The 18,976-nt window shown below is 49.3% G+C and overlaps 3 protein-coding genes across 3 annotated transcripts; all 3 read left to right on the forward strand.

The window, feature by feature from the left end:
• Positions 1-4,411: 4,411 nt before the first annotated feature.
• EI90DRAFT_3022700 (uncharacterized protein) lies at positions 4,412-6,208 on the forward strand (the record flags this gene model as incomplete). The annotated part of the gene is made up of 3 exons (XM_039057803.1): positions 4,412-4,480; positions 4,757-4,788; positions 4,861-6,208. 3 exons carry the CDS (start codon positions 4,412-4,414, stop codon positions 6,206-6,208), a joined length of 1,449 nt encoding a protein of 482 aa, XP_038908223.1.
• A 185-nt stretch (positions 6,209-6,393) lies between these two features.
• EI90DRAFT_3184150 (uncharacterized protein) lies at positions 6,394-7,552 on the forward strand (the record flags this gene model as incomplete). The annotated part of the gene is given in 6 exon segments (XM_039066371.1): positions 6,394-6,467; positions 6,523-6,556; positions 6,788-6,962; positions 7,131-7,317; positions 7,387-7,412; positions 7,432-7,552. 6 exon segments carry the CDS (start codon positions 6,394-6,396, stop codon positions 7,497-7,499), a joined length of 564 nt encoding a protein of 187 aa, XP_038908224.1. The 3' UTR covers positions 7,500-7,552.
• A 6,541-nt stretch (positions 7,553-14,093) lies between these two features.
• EI90DRAFT_3136803 (uncharacterized protein) lies at positions 14,094-17,128 on the forward strand (the record flags this gene model as incomplete). Its single annotated transcript, XM_039064815.1, has 3 exons — positions 14,094-14,474; positions 14,527-15,710; positions 15,760-17,128. 3 exons carry the CDS (start codon positions 14,094-14,096, stop codon positions 17,126-17,128), a joined length of 2,934 nt encoding a protein of 977 aa, XP_038908225.1.
• Between the last annotated feature and the right edge of the window lie 1,848 nt (positions 17,129-18,976).

The following is an 18,976-nucleotide window of genomic DNA, read 5'->3' on the forward strand; positions in this document are numbered from 1 at the left end:
ATGATGTATTGGTGGTACGTGTGAAACTTGACCACCCGGTGTGGGTATGCCCAGAGAACCGCAGCGATATATTTGTTTCACACCTCCATTCATTGCCCTCAGTTGTAAAGTTCTGTCTTGCTACATGAGTTGGATATTGTTGATATTTGGCTCCGTTCCCAAGCTCAATGGGGTCATCATACTTAAATGGTGCATGAGCACCTGTCTTCATCGATGAAGCGATTGTCTTTCCAAAGGAGCAGGGGAAAGTCAGGCTGTCCTCCATGACTGGTGAGGCTGTGGACTGCCCTTTGGATGTTGGCATCATAGACATTCCGGAGGACATGGGTTTTTTTTGGGCATTGGTGAGCCAGTGTTAGAACGGGCGGAAACGGACGACTCCGGAGTGGAATCGGAGACTTAGCGTGGAGGGACCTTGGCCTCAGCGACTCAAGCGGAGCGCTGTGCCATTGCTGTTTGTCCATTTGGTCCTTAATTTCACAGTAGGTGAGCAGGAAGTCTCTAGGGGGCATTTCAGGTCGATTTCGGACTGAAACCAAGATGAGTATGTACAAGCACCGATATATATAATGGAAGGGGCAAAAGCACAAAGAGAACAAAGGGTGACCGAATCGGAACGAAGACGTCCGAACGGGAACAAAGGGTGGGGGGAGCGGAGCGGTACCGAAGGTCATAGGGCAAGACCTGTGATACGTCCGAAAGGAGGTAGGGAGGGCGAGGCCCAGAGGGCAGGAGGATGAGGGGAAGTGGGGATGATGACTAACTGGCTAGAATAGAAAGAAGCAGTAGTCCAAATAGGGATGAAGGGAAAATGTGAGAAATACATTACAGGCGGCGAGAGTGCCGAAGGCGGTCCGTGAAGCTCGGGGGTTGCGGAGCTTACGGAGGTTACGGAGGCGGGGTTGGAAGTCCGAGGAATATTGGCAATGGTGTTTACGTAGTATGAGGTCACCAATGCAATGGACTAAGGCCGAGGTGGAGTCAAAGTCCGAGGTAGGGACTATGACGGAGGCTCGGAGTAAGGTACGAGCGGTGTCCGAGTGCGAAGTACGGAACAGCGGTGGAAGTCGTAACTTGGCGGAAGGGTGGCGGAGGAGTAACGGAGGGAGGAGAGAGGGGACAGGTAAGGGGAGAAGGAGTGGCGGAAAGGAGAGTAGTCAGGTCCGAAGGTGAGTATCGGAGCGGACGGGGGAAGCGTAGGAGGATAATGGGAGGGTGGAGGTGTTGTGAAGGGGGAGCGGAGTAGTAGGAGCGTGGCGAGAGGTAAGGAGGAGGTGTGTTGCCAGGACCGAAGGTGAGTATCGGAATCGGCAGCGGTAGGTTATGACTCCGGAGGTGAAGAGGTGGAGGTCCGGAAGTCGGGTCGGGGTCGGGTATGCACGGATATGACAGCCAGGCCTCATCTGCCGTGTCCCAAGGAGCTCCTCCATTCCCAATCTGCCAATTCCATGCAAACTCTGCCCTGTGGTCATCTCCCTCGTCACTGACTCGCTTGAAGGTTGTGGGGTATGGTGTTGAATTCGCTCAACGAGGCTCCTGGGGCAGGTTGCACGATTTGAGCGGGAGCCCTAGACGAAGCATCAGGGCCTGATTCGAGAGTCCCATCCAGTAGAGCAGTGACTTGCTCTGGCCCACCACAAACGCCGAGTTCACGCTGCCCTCGGGCCCTTGCTCGTACTCTGGCTTCAGCGGTTTGCTCCAGTTCCACCGTGTACCGTGTAAAGGGGCATCTTGTTGGTCGTTTGCTCATTGTCGAGGGCATCCAAAAGGGCCCCATAGGCTTCACGAAGAGAGATTCAGTTTGCTCCAAACCTGCGGACCACATCATCGAGCTGTTGGAGGGTGACTGCACTTGTCGATGACTCGGGGCGTTCAGTGGGTCCGGTCGCTGCGACTTCATCATGCGACATATGTTGAGTAACTCAGCACTCTGACCGTAAGATGATCGAGATCAAGGTTATGCGTGAGACAGGACTAAGAATCAGGAAGTCAGGCCGAGCGCCTTAGTGAGCAACGAGTGTTTCGCAACAGCGATAGACTCACAAGAGCGCACGATGAGTCGATCAAAAATGCAACGTAATTTCGCAGAGACCAGTACTATCTGGTCAGCATGGGTAAGTTACAGGTCCCATTGCGCCACGGGGCAACTAAACTCAGAGTTCAGTTAGGACCCAGATAGGTTTTCATCCCTCGTGCTCCCTCAGTGCCGCAAAAGCACAGAGCACAGGGCCATCTCCAGGCCGCACAAGTGAGACAGGATTAGACACATGAAATAGAGTACTAAACGTGATTAAAGGGCGATTGGCCATCCGACCATAGGCGAGGCTCCTGATTAGACCTCGCTCTTTAAGGTTTTAACCCCAAGTTGGGTCGGTTCTGACGCAGTCCTCTCATTGGCTCCCATTTCGCACTTATGTCCGGAAGTGGGATTGACGTCCCTGACATCGATTTCAGTGCTCATTTGGCATCCATTAGCACTTTGGCTGTGTTTTATTAATGCCTAATTGTTTGACACGTAACCTAAGTGCCAGGTTATACCACAACACTCGGTCGACACACTTTCACAATGATTGTGATGGCACACACACTACACGCCCTGGAACTGTTCAAAGTATAGAGTCTCACCAGTGCATTGGAGCGCGTTGTTGCTCTCATTGGCTAGCCGCATGCCCAGTGACATTCCGATCGCATCCACTTGCCTCACATCCGTGGCATATACCTATATCACGCTCAAGCCTCTTGATCCGAGCAACCACCTATGCAAGGACAGCCGCAAGACTGCTGGTACATGGGGTCTCTTTTACCATCGACATTCGACAACGCAGATGTACTAGCTGTATCATTCGATCCAACGCACCGACCAACTTTTATTGCAATGCAATCTGATCGCTCGCATCATGAATCACAACATCGCGACGTCTTCCATGCTATCTGATCACCGAGTGCCCCGCTGACACAATGCAACCTCCTATAAATATGAACTTCGATAACACTCCGCAATCAGTGATCGATTCTTCACAGTAGTAACTAGATCCTTCGGTCCTCCTGCAATTACCTCGCGCATGTATTCTTACCTGTATTTCAGTCACAAGGCATGTTGTAAGTGAACTGACTCACAACCAGAAAGGAAAGATAACCAGTAAGACTGAAGTCTCTAATAAAATAGGAGCTATTACGCGTAAACTATATAACATGAAAGTATAAGCAAACATAGATAGAACGAAATGGTATCACCTCAGTCTCGATATGGAGAACTGAGGGAGGGAAAAATTGCGGCGTCCAGCGTAACTTATACGACTGGCGCCAATATCGCTTAAAGCGATCGCCAACTGGCGATGTAAGACAAAATAAAGATTGAGAGCGCATGGTACCGCGACTCTGAAACAAAAAGGTATAATCGTTGTCAGTCATGATGATTAAAAAGAAATCTCATCACACCCCAATCCTCGCTGCAGCTCGGCTGTTGTCGATGAGCGTTGATATTCCAACAGTCTCTGCATGAGTAACCGAATAAATTTGGCCAACACCTGCCAATATGAAGACAATCACGAGACCCACCAATTGGTTCAGGCAAGATAGACAGAGGGGCCGAAGGCTCCCTGGCCTTGTCTTGTGAAATAACTGGTGGACGCTGCCTGACGTGGCAGAACCTGCCACTCTTTCCTCGCTGATAACCCTCAATCGGACTGGACAATGTATTTTACCGTTAAAGTGCACATAGAGGGCACAGATTACTCTGCACAGAGTGATACACCCGTGGCAATATTACGCTTTTTTCGACGGTGAAAATTTGTTATCTCTTTCCCCTTTCTTTTCACTTTTCTTACGGTTCAAGGTGTCATTGTGCCATCGGTTCAGTTTGATCAGTACCATCGTATCTGAAGGCCACCATGTATGACCTTCACTCGCTGCCATGGCATCCGGTTTTTGTTATTTTTCCCTGTATCGTGTTGTTGCGAGAAAGATGATTGAGTTCCATTGACGCTTGCAATATAACAACATAGTTATTTGAGAATGGAACAAGTGGGCAGTGCAGAGTCTGGCGAAGGCGAAGCGCAAGTACACTCAATCGATCGGGGAAGTGAGACTGAATTCTTGTAAAATTAGTGGGCAGTCCACTTGAGATGCATGATATCGATTGCAAGCTAAAACGCCCAAAGCACTACATACAAGCTTCAGAACTTCATATGACACAGAGTTGGAACTCAGAAAATCAAATAGGTATCCTGAATAGACATCGCAGTCGGCCCATTGGGATGAGACATTTACGCAAGCGGAGAGGGGACTGTGGTAGCATTCACCATCGAAAATGTGACATAGAAGTTGTAAAAAAAAACAGCGTCGTTGATCGTTAAAGATTTATCATATATTCCATGATCGATACCATCGATCACGACAGCGGAGTCAGACAATGGAGGAAGTAGATAACAAGGAAAACGGCCAACGAAGAGAAGAGGGGTTGGATAGAGCAGGATGGGACGTGAGTGAGATAGTGTGGGAAAGTTCTGAGGTCACATGGCATTCAACACCGTGCGGAGTGGGACCTTTCCCTGATGACTCTCTTATGCTTTTGCACATGACACTGTCATGTATGCATTGAAAGGTGTCAACGTGCCCCTTGGTGGTGTTCCTATGTCTGCCCACAGGTATTCCATTATTTGCCCTTGTGCACAGTAGTCTGTGAAGGCATGTGCTGGTTCCACTGTGATTGTCGCTGCACCACCTACTTTTTTGCTTTGCCTTTAAATAATTTCAGACTCCAAATGACTGGATTGTGTTTGTCCTGAGGTCTGCAAAGCGCAAAGCGCAAGCACTCTACTGTAAATGGGTGCCTCACTGTGACACAAATTTGTGTCACAGGCTCGTTGCTGTCACTGGAATTAGCCGTAGTGACTTACGTACTTTAACATACATCACGTATCTGAGTTCAAGGTTTGGCATACCTTTGGGAGAGTTCAGTGCCCCTACTGAGCTGCCCTGGAACACAGGAAACAAGATGATTCTTGAGGCACTTCCCAACGATATTCTTTGCGAAATCATGGTGCATGGGGCTCTTGAAACCCTACTCAGCCTTTCCCTTGTTTCCCATCGTCTTCATCCTCTTGCTCAGTTATTCCTTTACAAATCTGTTTCAATCGTGGGGAAAGGAGCCCCGGTATTGGATTGCAGGCTTCATCAATTTGTTCGAACTCTCATACTTCGTCCAGATCTGGGCCGCGTTGTTCGCTGTGCACAGATACGCTGGTACCACGTCAAGCGCTCAGAACGTGAGCTTCCAGAGGAAGTGCAAAGAGATGTCCACTTGATACAACAAGCTGCCCAAGAGAAAGGCCTACACTCTCTTGCAATCCCATGGTTTCAATCTGCTTCATGCTATGCATGCTTTGCATTGCTCCTCCATTTGATTCCCAACTTGAACACACTAAGTATTCGTATACCACAATCCCCCTATTCATCCTGTGGCCCCCGAGATCTAACGAAATGGGTTGGCAACAGTATTCCTCCTGGCCTTCGTTCTGTGTCCAAGATTAAGCTCTTCTGGGATGCGTTCAGGATTGAGGATATCACCCCATTCATTTCTCTCCCCAATCTGTCTACTATGTCTTTACGTGGGTTTCTTACCTCTGAGGAGTTCAGAAAGGGGGATGTGCCAGCAAAGCAGTCATTGAATCTGCGATCCCTCATGCTTGCTGTTGAAGGGGATCCATTTCTTCTTAACATCCTCCAATTACCTCGGTCACTAGAGGAGTTTGTATGGGAGGGTGAGATAGAAGATGGCGCACTATTGCACCGGAGTCTTGCATTCCAGTGCCATAGCTTGAAGACGTTATCTATCTCTATCCCATGGAGCGCCCCACAATCATCAACACCCATTGGAACGCTTTCCCATTTCCAGTCCCTAAGAAGCCTTACGATCCCTTGTTCCTTGTTCCATGATCCAAACCACGGAGAAGTAGACCTCTTCAGTCTTCTTCCACCAACTTTGGAACAACTGATGCTAGACATGGGTTGTTGGGATGGTGAGACATCCCTTCGACTTGTTGTTGGGAGGGATTTGGAAGAGTGGAAGAAGAAGCAATGTTTTCACCTTCCGGTGCTCGATGATATTGTTTGGGTGTTTAATTGGACGGTTGATGCAGGATCAGTGGAGAAGCTGGCCCAAATAGGTGTTCAAGTGCAGTTCCCCATAGTACACACAATACAATGAAAATACAGGGAAATCGGAACTTGGATATTGAGGACTAAAATGGCATCTTTCACTGCGTGACACGCCAAATTCCAAGCGGTGTGAAGCGCATTAAATACATAAATAATGCAAAATTGAAACTGAATTCAAGCTGCCTTCGTCTCAACTGTTTACCTTGTGCTCGCTGTCACCCACCTCCTTTCAACATGTATAGCACTTCTTCCTCACCCCCCCGGTTTCCACTAGAGATGCCCACATTCCCTCATCAATCTGATTTATCGTGAGTCACCACAGACCCATCATGAATGCGTCCTGATCTCGATATCTCTGATCAGACAGATTTTGCAATCTGGTCCTGAGGGAAGTGTGGTCAGTACCCTTCCTCATGATCTTGATTGATTCACCAGTTTGGAATCGGTGTTCTGACTTTTAACCCCATTCCACACGCCCTTTTGACATGCACGAAATTCATGCATGCACCTAGAACTTCAGGCTTGCGTACTTTCTGGTCTTTCTCAACGTGTAACTCATGTGTTGACAGCATTCCAGACATGCACTTGCATTGTCTAAGCCTTATCAACTACACGCAACGCAACTCAGGCAAGCACGACTCTGTTGTATTGGTCAACAGTTGAGTTCTCCCTCGGGATGATCCTCCCTCTGGTTCTTGCGGACTATTGGGACTTGCCTGAATGTGTTGGAATTGAAGAAGAGTTGCATATACATGTGATGGACGCAATCACTCACAGTCTTGACCCTGCGACTGTCGCAGATGGTGTGTATCCACATGTCCTCCTCTAACCACATGTGGCGTTCTAAGCAGGCCCAAACCAACCTCAGTACATGTTAGCTACCCTAATCCCCGAGCCCTCCCTGCCAGCATGCCCATATAGCACTCCGCTTGTGGCACATCTAACACAAGTCAGTTTCTTATTTCACACAGCTAATCGTGGCAGCATCATGAGACATGAGTGGTGCCGTGTTATCGCAGCGCTAATGGGATTCTGCAGGCGCTCACCACTGCAAATTTGGGGCTGGCCCCATGTGCAGCTCACGACTAGGTCGGATCATTCCTTTCATCCCTCTGCTCCCCAGTGCTTATCGCCTCGCGTCTGTGCTGGTTTGGACTGGTAAGTCCGACATTGGCAGTGACGCTGGTGACTTATGCGTGCACTTCACACTGCCTGTCTGTGTTTCAGCTACGCACTGCGCTGTGCTTTGGTTTGTGAGTTTTTCACATTCAGCATCCACTCCCTTCGGGAGTCTCACTGCATTGTTAGTACCTCTTCGCTCCCTTGTACGGGCTGTTTAGACTGCATGTATCCAAGGATGTACATATAACTACCCATCCCGCAAATATACGTTTATTTTGCCATTGTGATTCTAATTTTCCCAAATATGTGTGGGTTCAGATTGGGTCTCAATTTCATGCACTTCAATTTTACACATTTAATGCACTTGATCGCTATCAACCCAGTGGCTCAGATTAGTTAGTAATTTGTTTTATGGGGGGCATGGTTAGTTGTGGGGTCTCCGATGTCCTCTGCCATGTCCAAAGGTTTTGCCATGGCCGTGTCTTGCTGGGTAGTGGTAGGGGGCACAGCGGAGTCTGGTTTACAGTCAAGTCAACGACAGGACTCGGGTCAAGTTGGCATGGTGATTATGGATTGGGCATACAGAGTACCGGTGGTCAATGCTTTTGTATGAGTGGCAGAAGACGTGGTTGCCACTGGCCAAGCTGTGGTTGCTTGTGGGGGTGGAGAATGAGGTTTTCCTGAACAGCCAGATCCATTGATTGTGGCTGTTGTTCATGATACCAGGGGTTAAAATCAGGGACTTCGACCAAGGCCGTGCAGAGATACGACATGGCCGGTGGGTCGGTAGTTAGCCAAGTCAATCGTGATGAAACATACAGCTCGGCTCAGGTAGAGTCCTTTGACAAGGAAGCTCCAGGGGTTCCGAATTTGTACAGTGGGGGGGGGGGGGTGGACACAGGGGTGCAACCTGCTAATCAGACGGTGTGAGCGCTTTTAGTGGAGACGGCCGGAGCTGAAGCGGTCCCGGCCTGTGAATTGGCGCGCGTGGGCATTGTGCGACCTGTAACCTTGACCCGATAACCAGGATGGCAGAGGGGTGGATGGTGGTGCAACTAGAGATCAATGATTTGCATGATGCCCATCAAATGCGGAAACACCGGCAAGTGTTCCTTGTAACAAAATCGGATTCTGATGGAGATGGATGTGAAAGGCCTCTGAACTCCAGCGACCAATACGCTGAATATTTGCCAATGGAGTGCCAGCTAGAGCCAGGGCAGTGGCACCGCCAGATCTGAGGGAATGGCCAGCAAACTCCTTGCCTGGAAAAAGGTTGCGCAATCTACCAATGTACCAAGAGCGCGTGTGTGCAAGACCAGAAGCGCGCAACCAAAGTTCTGGCAGATGTGGAAAGTGGAGATCTCGCGATAAAAGATATTGCTGGAAGATGGATAAAGGGTTCAGTTCGTTGAGTCGGCGCTCCAGGACGATAATGGAGCCTTCGAATAGCCGGTCCGCTTTATGCATCGGCAAGACAAAGGACACATGTGGACGAGGTTCTGATGCGAATTTGACTGTTACTCGGCTGATACACTTCCGGTAATCCCGCAAAGACACAACATCTGGGTCAACCAACTCCCCAAGGCGCATCAGGCAATGCCAACCGGTAAAGGTAATGGCAAGGAAAAGGAGATCATCGTGAGAAGGGTGATCAGGCTGGGCTGCTAAGATGGTCCGCAAGTTATCCTCGGTGAGGGGACGCTTCCTACGCTGGAGCTCCTAGTCGCTTGGAGCACCCAGTCAGGATGCGATCAATTAACCCGGAATTGCGAAAGTCACGGACTTCCGGCCAAAAAGGCTCCAATTCAGCGCAAATACCTGAAAGGTAAGACCGGACAGAAGAGGGCTTGATATGGTAACACATGTACACGGTGTAAAAACTTGGAGTATCGAGGGTAGGAGTAATGGGCCATTGATGAAGATTACAAAACGCGATATAAGATGTGAGAGCCGATGTGTAGGTACGTGCGGTACTGCGCTCGAGGGCAGATCCAAGAGCAATAGAACGCTCCACAAGAAACCGCTCCTTTGACCAAGGCTCTCGACGTGGTTGTCTGGCCAAGGAGTGGGACAAAAAGTTCATTTTTGAGACGCCCCCAGCTCTTTCAGCGGAGGCGTAAAGAATCGGATTACTAATTTTGGCACCAAGGACCGCGCACGGGTGAAATTTCGACGAGAGAGAGCATCAGCCACCTCGTTTCGCTTTCCTTCAATTAAGAACACTCGAAGGTCAATACCATGGTCAATGCGGATACCGACTGCCGACATGAGAATCGGGTTATAGGTAGGGCCGGCCCGAAGGGAGTTTAAAATGTCAAGTGAGTTAGAAGAATCGGTAAAAATTGCTACGCGCTTGGGGCAGGGATCCAATGTAGAGGACCATTGTAAGGCCGCGAGAATGGAGATGGCCTCATTAAAGAAAATGTTGAATGATCCATCAGCATCAAATACCGGATCACTGACGAAAGCTGCCGAGACTTTCAGTGCCCAAAAAGCCAAGCCTAGTTTACTTGCATCACCCCAGACCTGAATGTCGGCTTCTTTGGCACTCCAAGATTCAGCAGAAAGAACCCACACTCCTTCCAGCCTCTTAACAGAATCAACAAACCATGACAGATCGCGTCGGACGGACACATTAATGTAGATCCCTTGTGCCATAATGGTTTTGCCGGCTATTTTATCATAAGAGGAGTTAAGTGCCGGCTTGAGTAAGGGAAACACGTTCAAAGCCCAATTAGCATAACCAAGGATCCTCAGCCAGGTCCGAAGTGGCTGTCGTCGACTCTGGCCAGGGGTATTATTGAGAAAATCGTGAACGGCATCAACTAGATTGTCTTTTGCTTCACTTGTGATAGAGATGGTGAGCTCCCGCGCGTCAAACATGAAGCCAATGATCTCCAACTGAGGACCATAAAGTTGTTTGTTGTCCTCATGAGGAACTCCAATTTCGTCAAGCAGGTGCAAGAAAAGTGCCTGGTCAGTAGGAAGGAGACGATTGTATGGCTCGTAGAGGACAAGGTCCCCATCGAAATCAGCATTGAAAGCGTCATCAACATAATGGAGCATGTCCCGGATCCCTAGGACATGCGTTGCAATCCAGCAGACCAGACCAAAGAACAAGCACCATATACGTCCTGAAGCGCGATTCCCGAAAACAGCACAACGATCGACGTGGTATTCGTTGCCAATGAGAGTAGCTTGACGAGTTTGCCAACGTGGGTGCATCGGGAGGCGTCGGTATGCCTGAGAGGCATCTGACTTCCAAACTAACTTGGGTGCCACCCCCCATTTCCTCTCATAACGGCACGAATATTTGACGCAAGGTCAGATAAGTTGTCGAGGATTACAAATCCTCCATCCGCAGGAATCAGGGAATTTAAAGACTTCTCACCCGCACTATGGTCGTTAACTAACCACAACTTCATACACCCTTTCTTCGGAACGGTAAAGATTGGTTGTGCAACCATTCCGGGTAAGAGAACCTTTCCGAAAGATGGGGAATAGCGATCGAGTGACATCTCAAGATCATGCTGTCTGTTTAGAAAGAGGCTAGATTCCTCATCTAAATTGGGTGAACCATGAGGGCGCAAGACAACCCCACTGGGAACCAGACGGTAGCGAGTATATGTGGGCTCCTTGAGGGAGCACCTGGCGTCTGCTAACGGGACTTGGCACTGGAGCGTGCCGAGTGGGTGTGCTGGAGTGTTTGCTAGGTGACTTGCGCCAATGGAGCGTACTGTAGTGAGGATACTGGACTCCCAAAGGGAGTCACCAGTTGGTGGCTATCGGTGACTTGGCGCTCATGGAGCATACGGTAGCGGAGTTGTTGGGAAAGCAGGCTGGTGGACAGTGCACGGTAGTGGTGACCGTGGAAGTGGACCATGGTGCGTGGCCAGGCATCCTGGAGCTGCCTGGACCGTATCCTTCTCTGAGAGTGGATAGGCTACAGTTCCTGATAGGGAACTCTGGTTGGATGGAGTAACCACTCAACCCGGTGACTGGTGGAGTGGCAGCAGAGTTGGCGTGGGAATGCCCTCCTCCTGCGGTTTTGTCATGGAGAGGAGGAAGGATCGTCAACGTTGGCGAAAGGCCAGAAACCATAGCGTAGTCCTTTGCACATAGACTGAACCAGTGGGCGGTTCGGGTGTGAAGAAAGGAGCTCCTCAAAACGGTCAGCATTGATCGGAGTAACAACCTTGAACAGGTGAGAGTGTGATTTGAGTGTTTGCGTAATGTCGTGAAAACGGAAATCACTGGAAGGAACATCCGGGAGGGGAGGCGCGACTTCAGTGTATGAGGCAGAGGGTGTTCGAGTGAAGTCGTTTCTCCCAAAGATGAATCGCATGTATCGCGGTCGCTTTCCCAGAGGTTCACTATCGCCAGGCTCAGTTCTTTTCTTTCGCTTTCGAGCATTCGGTTGCCCCATGACTGATTGAGAAACATGACTGGCATCTGTGGTTAAATCAGCAGTCGGTGCGTTTACAGCCTCCATGTTTGTTGAACTCGTGACAGATTGGTAAATCATTGAAGTTGGCAGGGCGCTTTCGTTTCTGACCGGTCTTTGGACGAGACTGGCCATCGCCTCTTTGATTGAGTCCATTGTTCCCAGCTCCACTGGCGTTGAGTCCACTCCCCTGGGTAGTTGGGTTCGGTGCGAGGTAGAGTTCAAGGAGGGTTGGGAGGATAGTGTGCAAATCGTCGAAGGCAAGCCCGGTGTTACCGTGGAAGAACTTCCGTGCCGCTCGATCGTACTCGATGTTGAGAGCGGCATTGGGATGGCTATTGAATCGTTCAATGATGTGGTCGTGATAGACTTCGAGTTCTTGCATTCGGTGCGGGAAGGCCCAGAGAATCGCCGTACGATATTTCTTCCATGCATAGGTCCACTGCATCGAGTTAGTGAGTTTCGTTTTACTGACGGACGGACCTCCGGTTGATACTTCAATCCCTTCACCGATGACGACACTGTCGGAATATCGCATTGTTCGGGTGTGTCTTTCCTCAATGAGAGCCCCGAAGTCGAGAACGTCCTTCCAGAGGAAAGGGGGGAAGTCAGGCTGTCCTCCTCGTGCTTGGAGACTTCGGATGGCGCGTTTGATGTTAGCGTCGTAGATGTTTCGAAGTCGATGTGTCTTTTGAGCCGTGGAGAGGTAACGTTCCTCTGAGTTTGTCCAGGGTGGACCTCCTCCCGGAAAACGCCAGTTCCAAGCATACTCCCCTCGGTGGTCATCTTCCTCATCTGCGACACGTTTGAGTGGGTTTTGATAGCTTTTTGAGAGGAGACGGCGGATTTTGGATGGTGGTTGAAAGATATTGACTCCTCCCGAATCGGGAGACCCAGGCAAATCATCAGGGCTTGATTCGTGAGCCCCATCCGCTCGAGCAGCGGTCTCGTCTCGCCTACTTGGTTGCTCACCTCGCGATCCTCTAACTCCAGCTTCTGTTCGGGAGCGAGCTGCGACCTCGAGTCGGTCTCCGTACCTCTTCGAGGTGTCTGCACGTTGGGTGGTCGTAAGGTCTGACTCTGACTCCAACCGTGCGTTGACTGCATTGTACGCTTCGAATATGGACGATTTCTGGAGGTTGTAATCGGCGAGGATCTGATCGAGGTCTTGCAGGAGCGAATCGAAGACACCATCTCTTGGTTGTTCCAGCGGGACTTGTTGTCCCTCGGAGGGTCTGTCAGCAGGGACTTGTTGGCTCCTGGAGGGTCGGTTAGCAGAGTCATCTTGGCTCATTGCCGATTGTAACTTAGGTGTAACTTGACTTTATGATGATCGACGATCCAACCCTGCATATTGGATGAGTCGGGGGATCTGAGGCATTTGGCCACTTCTCTGGCAGGGGTACTGCCAAAGGTTGCATGTATGGGGGAGCTGTCAACCATGGGGTCATCTTCCTCATTAAAGTTAAGAGGCAGTGGGGGAGGATTTTGGGGATTGTTGAGGTTTGGCTGTGGAGAGATGAGGAGAGATGTTTGGTACTCTTCAAGGTGGTTTTTGTGGGACAAGAGGTACTACGGTAGTTGTACTTTGTGGCACCGCCAGCCTAATCCTTTGCGGGATTACCCTGGTGCTGAGGAACTGCGTCCAGGTGCACCCAACTCCTGGTCCTGACCCGAAAGTGTTACCGTGGTTGCATGCCAGCACTTCCTTCCATTTAGGAAGCAGTGGTCCCAGTGTGTTTCATCTTTCTTGTGTGTCATATTTCACGTGATGTTCGACACCATGTCGAACCGATATATATGGCATTGCACTTATTCTTCAACAACCTTCTGGTGGAGCAGGATATGCAAATAATATGACAAGTCAGTGGCCATAAGGGATTTCCAACAATTGATGTATTTCTTAGTTTAGTGCAACACAGCGTACTGTTGTTCACAAACAACACAACCAAAACACAACGAGGGTAGCTTAATAATAGTGCTTAGTGAACAACAAGAACATGCAGCGCATTCTGCTTTTGATTGCAAACCAAATCATAACATGTTGCACTAAGAACTCCCTCGATGTTGTGTTCGTGAGCAAGCCTGATGTGCAGCAAAATATAATATACCAAGCTACTATGTGGAGTAGTGTTCTTAAAGTAGTAATATAACCTTTATGGTTGAGTTGCGAACGGAAATTATCATTGCCTTAGTGTGCAGGCATACTAGTGCTCAAGAACAGTAATACAACCAACCAGTGGGAGAGACATTGTGTGACATTAGAGAAGGTGTGACAGAAATTTCTGTCACAGTGGATTCAATTGTGGGCACGGTATTCAATGGCACTTGCCGAAATTTTTTCTCTATTGCACATTCACAACCCTCCATGGCATCCAGGGAAACAACACCTTCAGATCTGGGTGAAGATCTCCAGCCCATCAGGTTCCCAGCATATGTCAGAAAGGCATTCAGATTGGATTCTGTCAGAACACCAGGGGGGCTGAACATCCAATTTGAGCAACTCCTTTTAGAAGGCAAGAATGATGATGGCAGATATTACAAGCTTGATACTGCAGACATGAAAACCAACCTGTCTGGTGATGATGCAGGCATCTCCCTCCACAGGGACTTTGACTCTATCATTGGGTTCTATCAGGGGTTGCCATTATTCGACAGTGTGGAGCTTTCCCTTGTCCCTCGTCCTATGGATTCTCTCTCTGGTTCCACCAATCTGCATGTGAAGCTTCCAGATCATCTATTCGAGATTGTGAGCCTTAGTGTCATTCATACTCTAACCCTTACAACTCACTTCCATCCAGAACTGTGAACCTGGGGACCATGTGACAGCACCAAATAAGATTGCCAACTATTGCCTTGGCAATTATTCAAAAAATGGCCTCATTAGAATTTTTTTCCCATACTTCACCCCTTCCACAACCCCACCTGGCCCAACCCACACAAATAACACCAACAACTCCAACAATACCGACAATGACAACGATGGCAACAACAACGGCAACAACAACGGCAACAACAACAACGGCAACAACAACAACAACAACAGGGTCAGCGAGACTTATATTGCGGAATTCTACGATGAAATCCTGCGTCCAGCTTTGATTCATATCCTTCCACATTCCTCGCCTTCATTTCCCCCTTATCGGCTCTTGGGTGGCATCCTCTCCCGCACCAAGGATGGCAAGCTGGTGGGTGGGAAGCGTCTGGTTTCTGCTGCTCTGCTAGGTGAACTGGTGGAACATATGAGAGATTGCCTGGAGAGGAAGAAGGAACGCTTCGAATGGGCTCGCAGCTTCTTCTTTGGCCTTGAGATCAAGGGAATCAAACTCAGCACCACACATCCTGTCCCTTTTAACAATGGCACAGAGGAAGGGCAGGGTTCCAGTGAAGAGGATCAAGAGACGATCTTCAGACAACTTATCCTGGGGATGTTTCACAGTGGACTCACATCTCTAGAACAGCAAAGCACGTGGGTGGATGTGGGGCTCGAAATAAGCAGGAAGGCCCATGTTCTTCACTGGGATGCATCAGAGCACCACCGAATTCTTCAGGTCCTTGCCACAGGGTATCAGGGGGATGTGGAAAGACAATGGACACAGCCTGGAAGGGAGGGGTATTTCTGCGACATTCAAGCAGGAATCCTATCTCTGGCTGGAGGACGTTGTGCATTGCCTCATCTCCCCCGCTTACCCATTTATGCACAATGGTATGCGTCGGAGAAGGGGGTTTGTAGGAGAGCTGACAGGTTTGACCCTATGCTGGGAATCACGAAAAAGAACGTGTTTGGAGAAAAAACCAAGGATAAACTGAGAGTGGAATTCGATAATCTGGAGGAAGTGTGGAATTCAGCTCATCATGAGAGGACGGAAGGGACGGCAAGATTGGAGATACGCGTTCCCCTTCGAAAAGCCAAAAATTCCCTGAGAACAGTGACAAAGGAGTTCATCGAGCAGTGCACCATCTCAGTGCCTGCAGATCGGTGGTGGTGAGTCTGAAATTGCTGGAATATGGAAGTGGCTTACTGTTGAAACTAGGCTATTCAAGCTTCTGATGGCTCGTGCATGTCGTCAGGTCATTGAGGCTCAGATGAATGGGACCCCCCGGTCTAGACTGGCACGACATGCTCTGGAGCTCAGTGCTGCACTCACATGGCGGATCAACATGCTGAACAGGAGACCAGCAGCAGGTTCATCAGAGCACCAGCTCATGTGTGCTTCCCTCCCTGTCACCGACAACTTCTCCCACCCAGATCTGTTAGATGGACGTGACAGGAATCCATGGAGGGCGCAGGCGGAAAATGAAGAATACCGCCCATTTGCCTCGGGAAATGTCATCTGGTTCAGGGACATCGATTACAACCTGAACATGACAGATGATTGGCATAGGCCAATTTCCCCTGGATTCAAAGCACGAGCCACACTTGGATTGGGACGGCGTCGGCTACTGCTGGATCGGTATCTCAAACACCTCTCCGGCTTTACCATCGACGAGCTCGAAAGAATACTTTCAACTACCCCCTACATCACACCACCTGCTCCTTTCCGTCTACCAAGACCTAACCACACACTTCCACCAGATCTGCCGGAATCACTAGATGAGCTGCTAGCAAATGCTCATATCAAATTGAAGGAGAGCGCTACCAAGCACCTGAAGGATTCTTTCCCCAACTCGGATAACAGTGATGGGGTCCCTCAGCTCGTTCAAGGGACCACAAACCTGGTATTGACCAAGAATATCCAGCAGATCCTCGACTTTTACTTTTCCAACGTGCTGCAGACCATCCCTGTCCCCCAGACGCAATCCCCAGAGCTGTTCTACCATACTGTCCGTAATCCAGACAGTCCAGTTGCACACCCTGGTATAGGGTACTTTAAAGAACCTGATCTTTTCCGCAGTGGATTCACCGGAGCTCACATCAGGAAGCGCAACCCCCCAGAGTTCCATGTAGCGTTCCAGCTCTCTTTCCCACCAGCTGACCTGAAATGGGAAGAAGCAAGGATGAAGGGGACATACAATAGGGAGAGGAGAGGAGGCCAACCCATGAGATATGGGGATGAGAGAGAGCAAGGGTTGATAGAGTACAAAAATGGTGGTAGGGGTTGGAAGCGGCATTCGTTTCATGCTGCCTGGTGGGAATTCATCCAGAGATTCGACTATACTGGTGGCGATCGTATTAGGGAGAAGGTCTGGAAGAATGTGTACTCCAAACTTGTTTGGGCACCCTATTCTGACCTTTCACGAATGTGGTACACAACATCCAACGCCAAAAGTGCAGAGACCTTCCCTGCAGATATGGCAGGTCAAAGGCTTCCCATAATCATTCTCAATCCTTTGATCGATGATAAGGCTATGTGGGATGGATCTTTGATTAGGAGGAGGGAATGGGTGTCACCGACCCTGTAGCACGAAGCCTTGTCTTATCATTATCATTATTTGTTATATTATTTGTTATAATTTTGCCAGTTTCAATTTCATTTTTCATGATCGGAGAGTGGGAGAGCCACTCTGGCCTTGGGGCCCCAGGGAAGCAAGACAGGGGCCAGCTGGATCGTAGTGGGGTCCCAAAACTCAGCTAAATAGTCGAAAATGTTTGTGAAGGTGAAGAGCCCCAGGGAGATTCAGTCCGTGCATCCAACCCACCTATCAAGATTTCATTCACAACGAGGTGCTCAGTATACAACGAGTTTTGGTCGCTTGCAAACGTGGGGAGTGGACGATTCCCATGTCCACACTCACCCCACCTTTCTGCCTGAAAATCCTGACATCCATGTGTGCGTTTCGGCGGCAAAATATAAGATCGAAAGAGGAGAATTAGGCTTATTTTTCTGCCGAGTTTCATACCAAACGGTGCAGTATTGACAGAGATATGAGGACACTCAACACCATGTCGAATGCACGTGCCTATCTCAAGATCCACCAAGCCAAATGGGATGAATGGCATATCAGCACGAAGCTAGAGTCAAGGAGAGTCCAATGGAGACGATGGGAAGGTGTTATATACATTGATTGGGAGGGACAACGTTGTGAGGACAAGTCCGTGCATGGCAAAAAGTCGGATTCTGCGGATTCTACCCAACAATGCACAATACATAACCGCGGATGCTTCCATTGCTCGTTTCCTTACTATCCAACACTCCATACACTCATTCCTTATTCTTTCCTTATTTTTCCCAACATTCCTGACAGTCCCAAGTCAATTTCCCCACGCCCAACCACACCGCCAATTTCACCCCCTCCCCAGACCTCCATAACCACACATTAAACCCAGCGGTTTTTCTACCCGTTGGTGACGATCTACCTTCCCCCTTTGCCCACGGAGCATTTCCCAGAGTGGAAATCCCATACGTGGATGGTTCAGCATGGTGTAGAGCCTCACGTGGTCTTGACAGCACCTGTCAATGGCCATATCTCAGGAACTACTGCACCAATTGGGACAAATGAGGGTTCGTTGAAAAGCTGGAGACGAGGAGGTTGCTGGCGAGAGGATAGGCGGGCGGTGTTGCGGAGTTAACTTTTACAATTTCCGTCTGGGACCGTTGTCACAATTTCCCCATTCATATTTCTTTTATTGTTTCTCTGTTCCTAATTGGACATTAGAAAATACCTTGTACATGTACACAACAAGTTAGCAATGAATAGACCCATGAAGGAGTAAAAAGTAGTTACATCCAAGTGGCAAAGACGCCATCCACGACCCCATGCCCCCCCTGAGCTTGTTGCTAACATCTAACACCCCTCTACTCATAATCCTCGGCCTTGACATCCAAGAGAGACATACGTGAGTGTTTAGTTGAGGCTCTAGTAGACACGGTAGCGCCCCAAGACCAAAACCCGGACCTCCCAACCACATACACAATCACTACCACCCTCCCCCTTTTCTCTGTCTCGAGTCTAGGTGATAGAGCCGTTACAGCGCCAAGTCAAAACTTGCATGCCCAACATTCATATTAGGAGAAAGGTCAACGCATATCTTGCGCATGGACACATGATCTACATGATTGTCCGTCATTCCTTTCTTGATCACTCTTTCCAGCCGCATCATAGAAGGCTTAAAAGCCTTAATTTTTTGCCCTTGTCTCTCCCTCAGTTCGCTTGTTCAGAACTGAGGTGAGCTTTCTTGTCTTCGCTGACTTAGTCGATGACTAAAAACCTTGTAAATATCCTAGCGCTTACAACGTGCTAGGTAGATAAGCAATTCATTTTAGTTGGCTTGTTCAGAACTGAGCACTCGCAACGTGCTAGATTCTCACA

Source organism: Cantharellus anzutake (genome assembly GCF_015039405.1).
Source record: "Cantharellus anzutake strain C23 chromosome Unknown EI90scaffold_171, whole genome shotgun sequence".
Classification (NCBI taxonomy): Eukaryota; Fungi; Basidiomycota; class Agaricomycetes; order Cantharellales; family Hydnaceae; genus Cantharellus; species Cantharellus anzutake.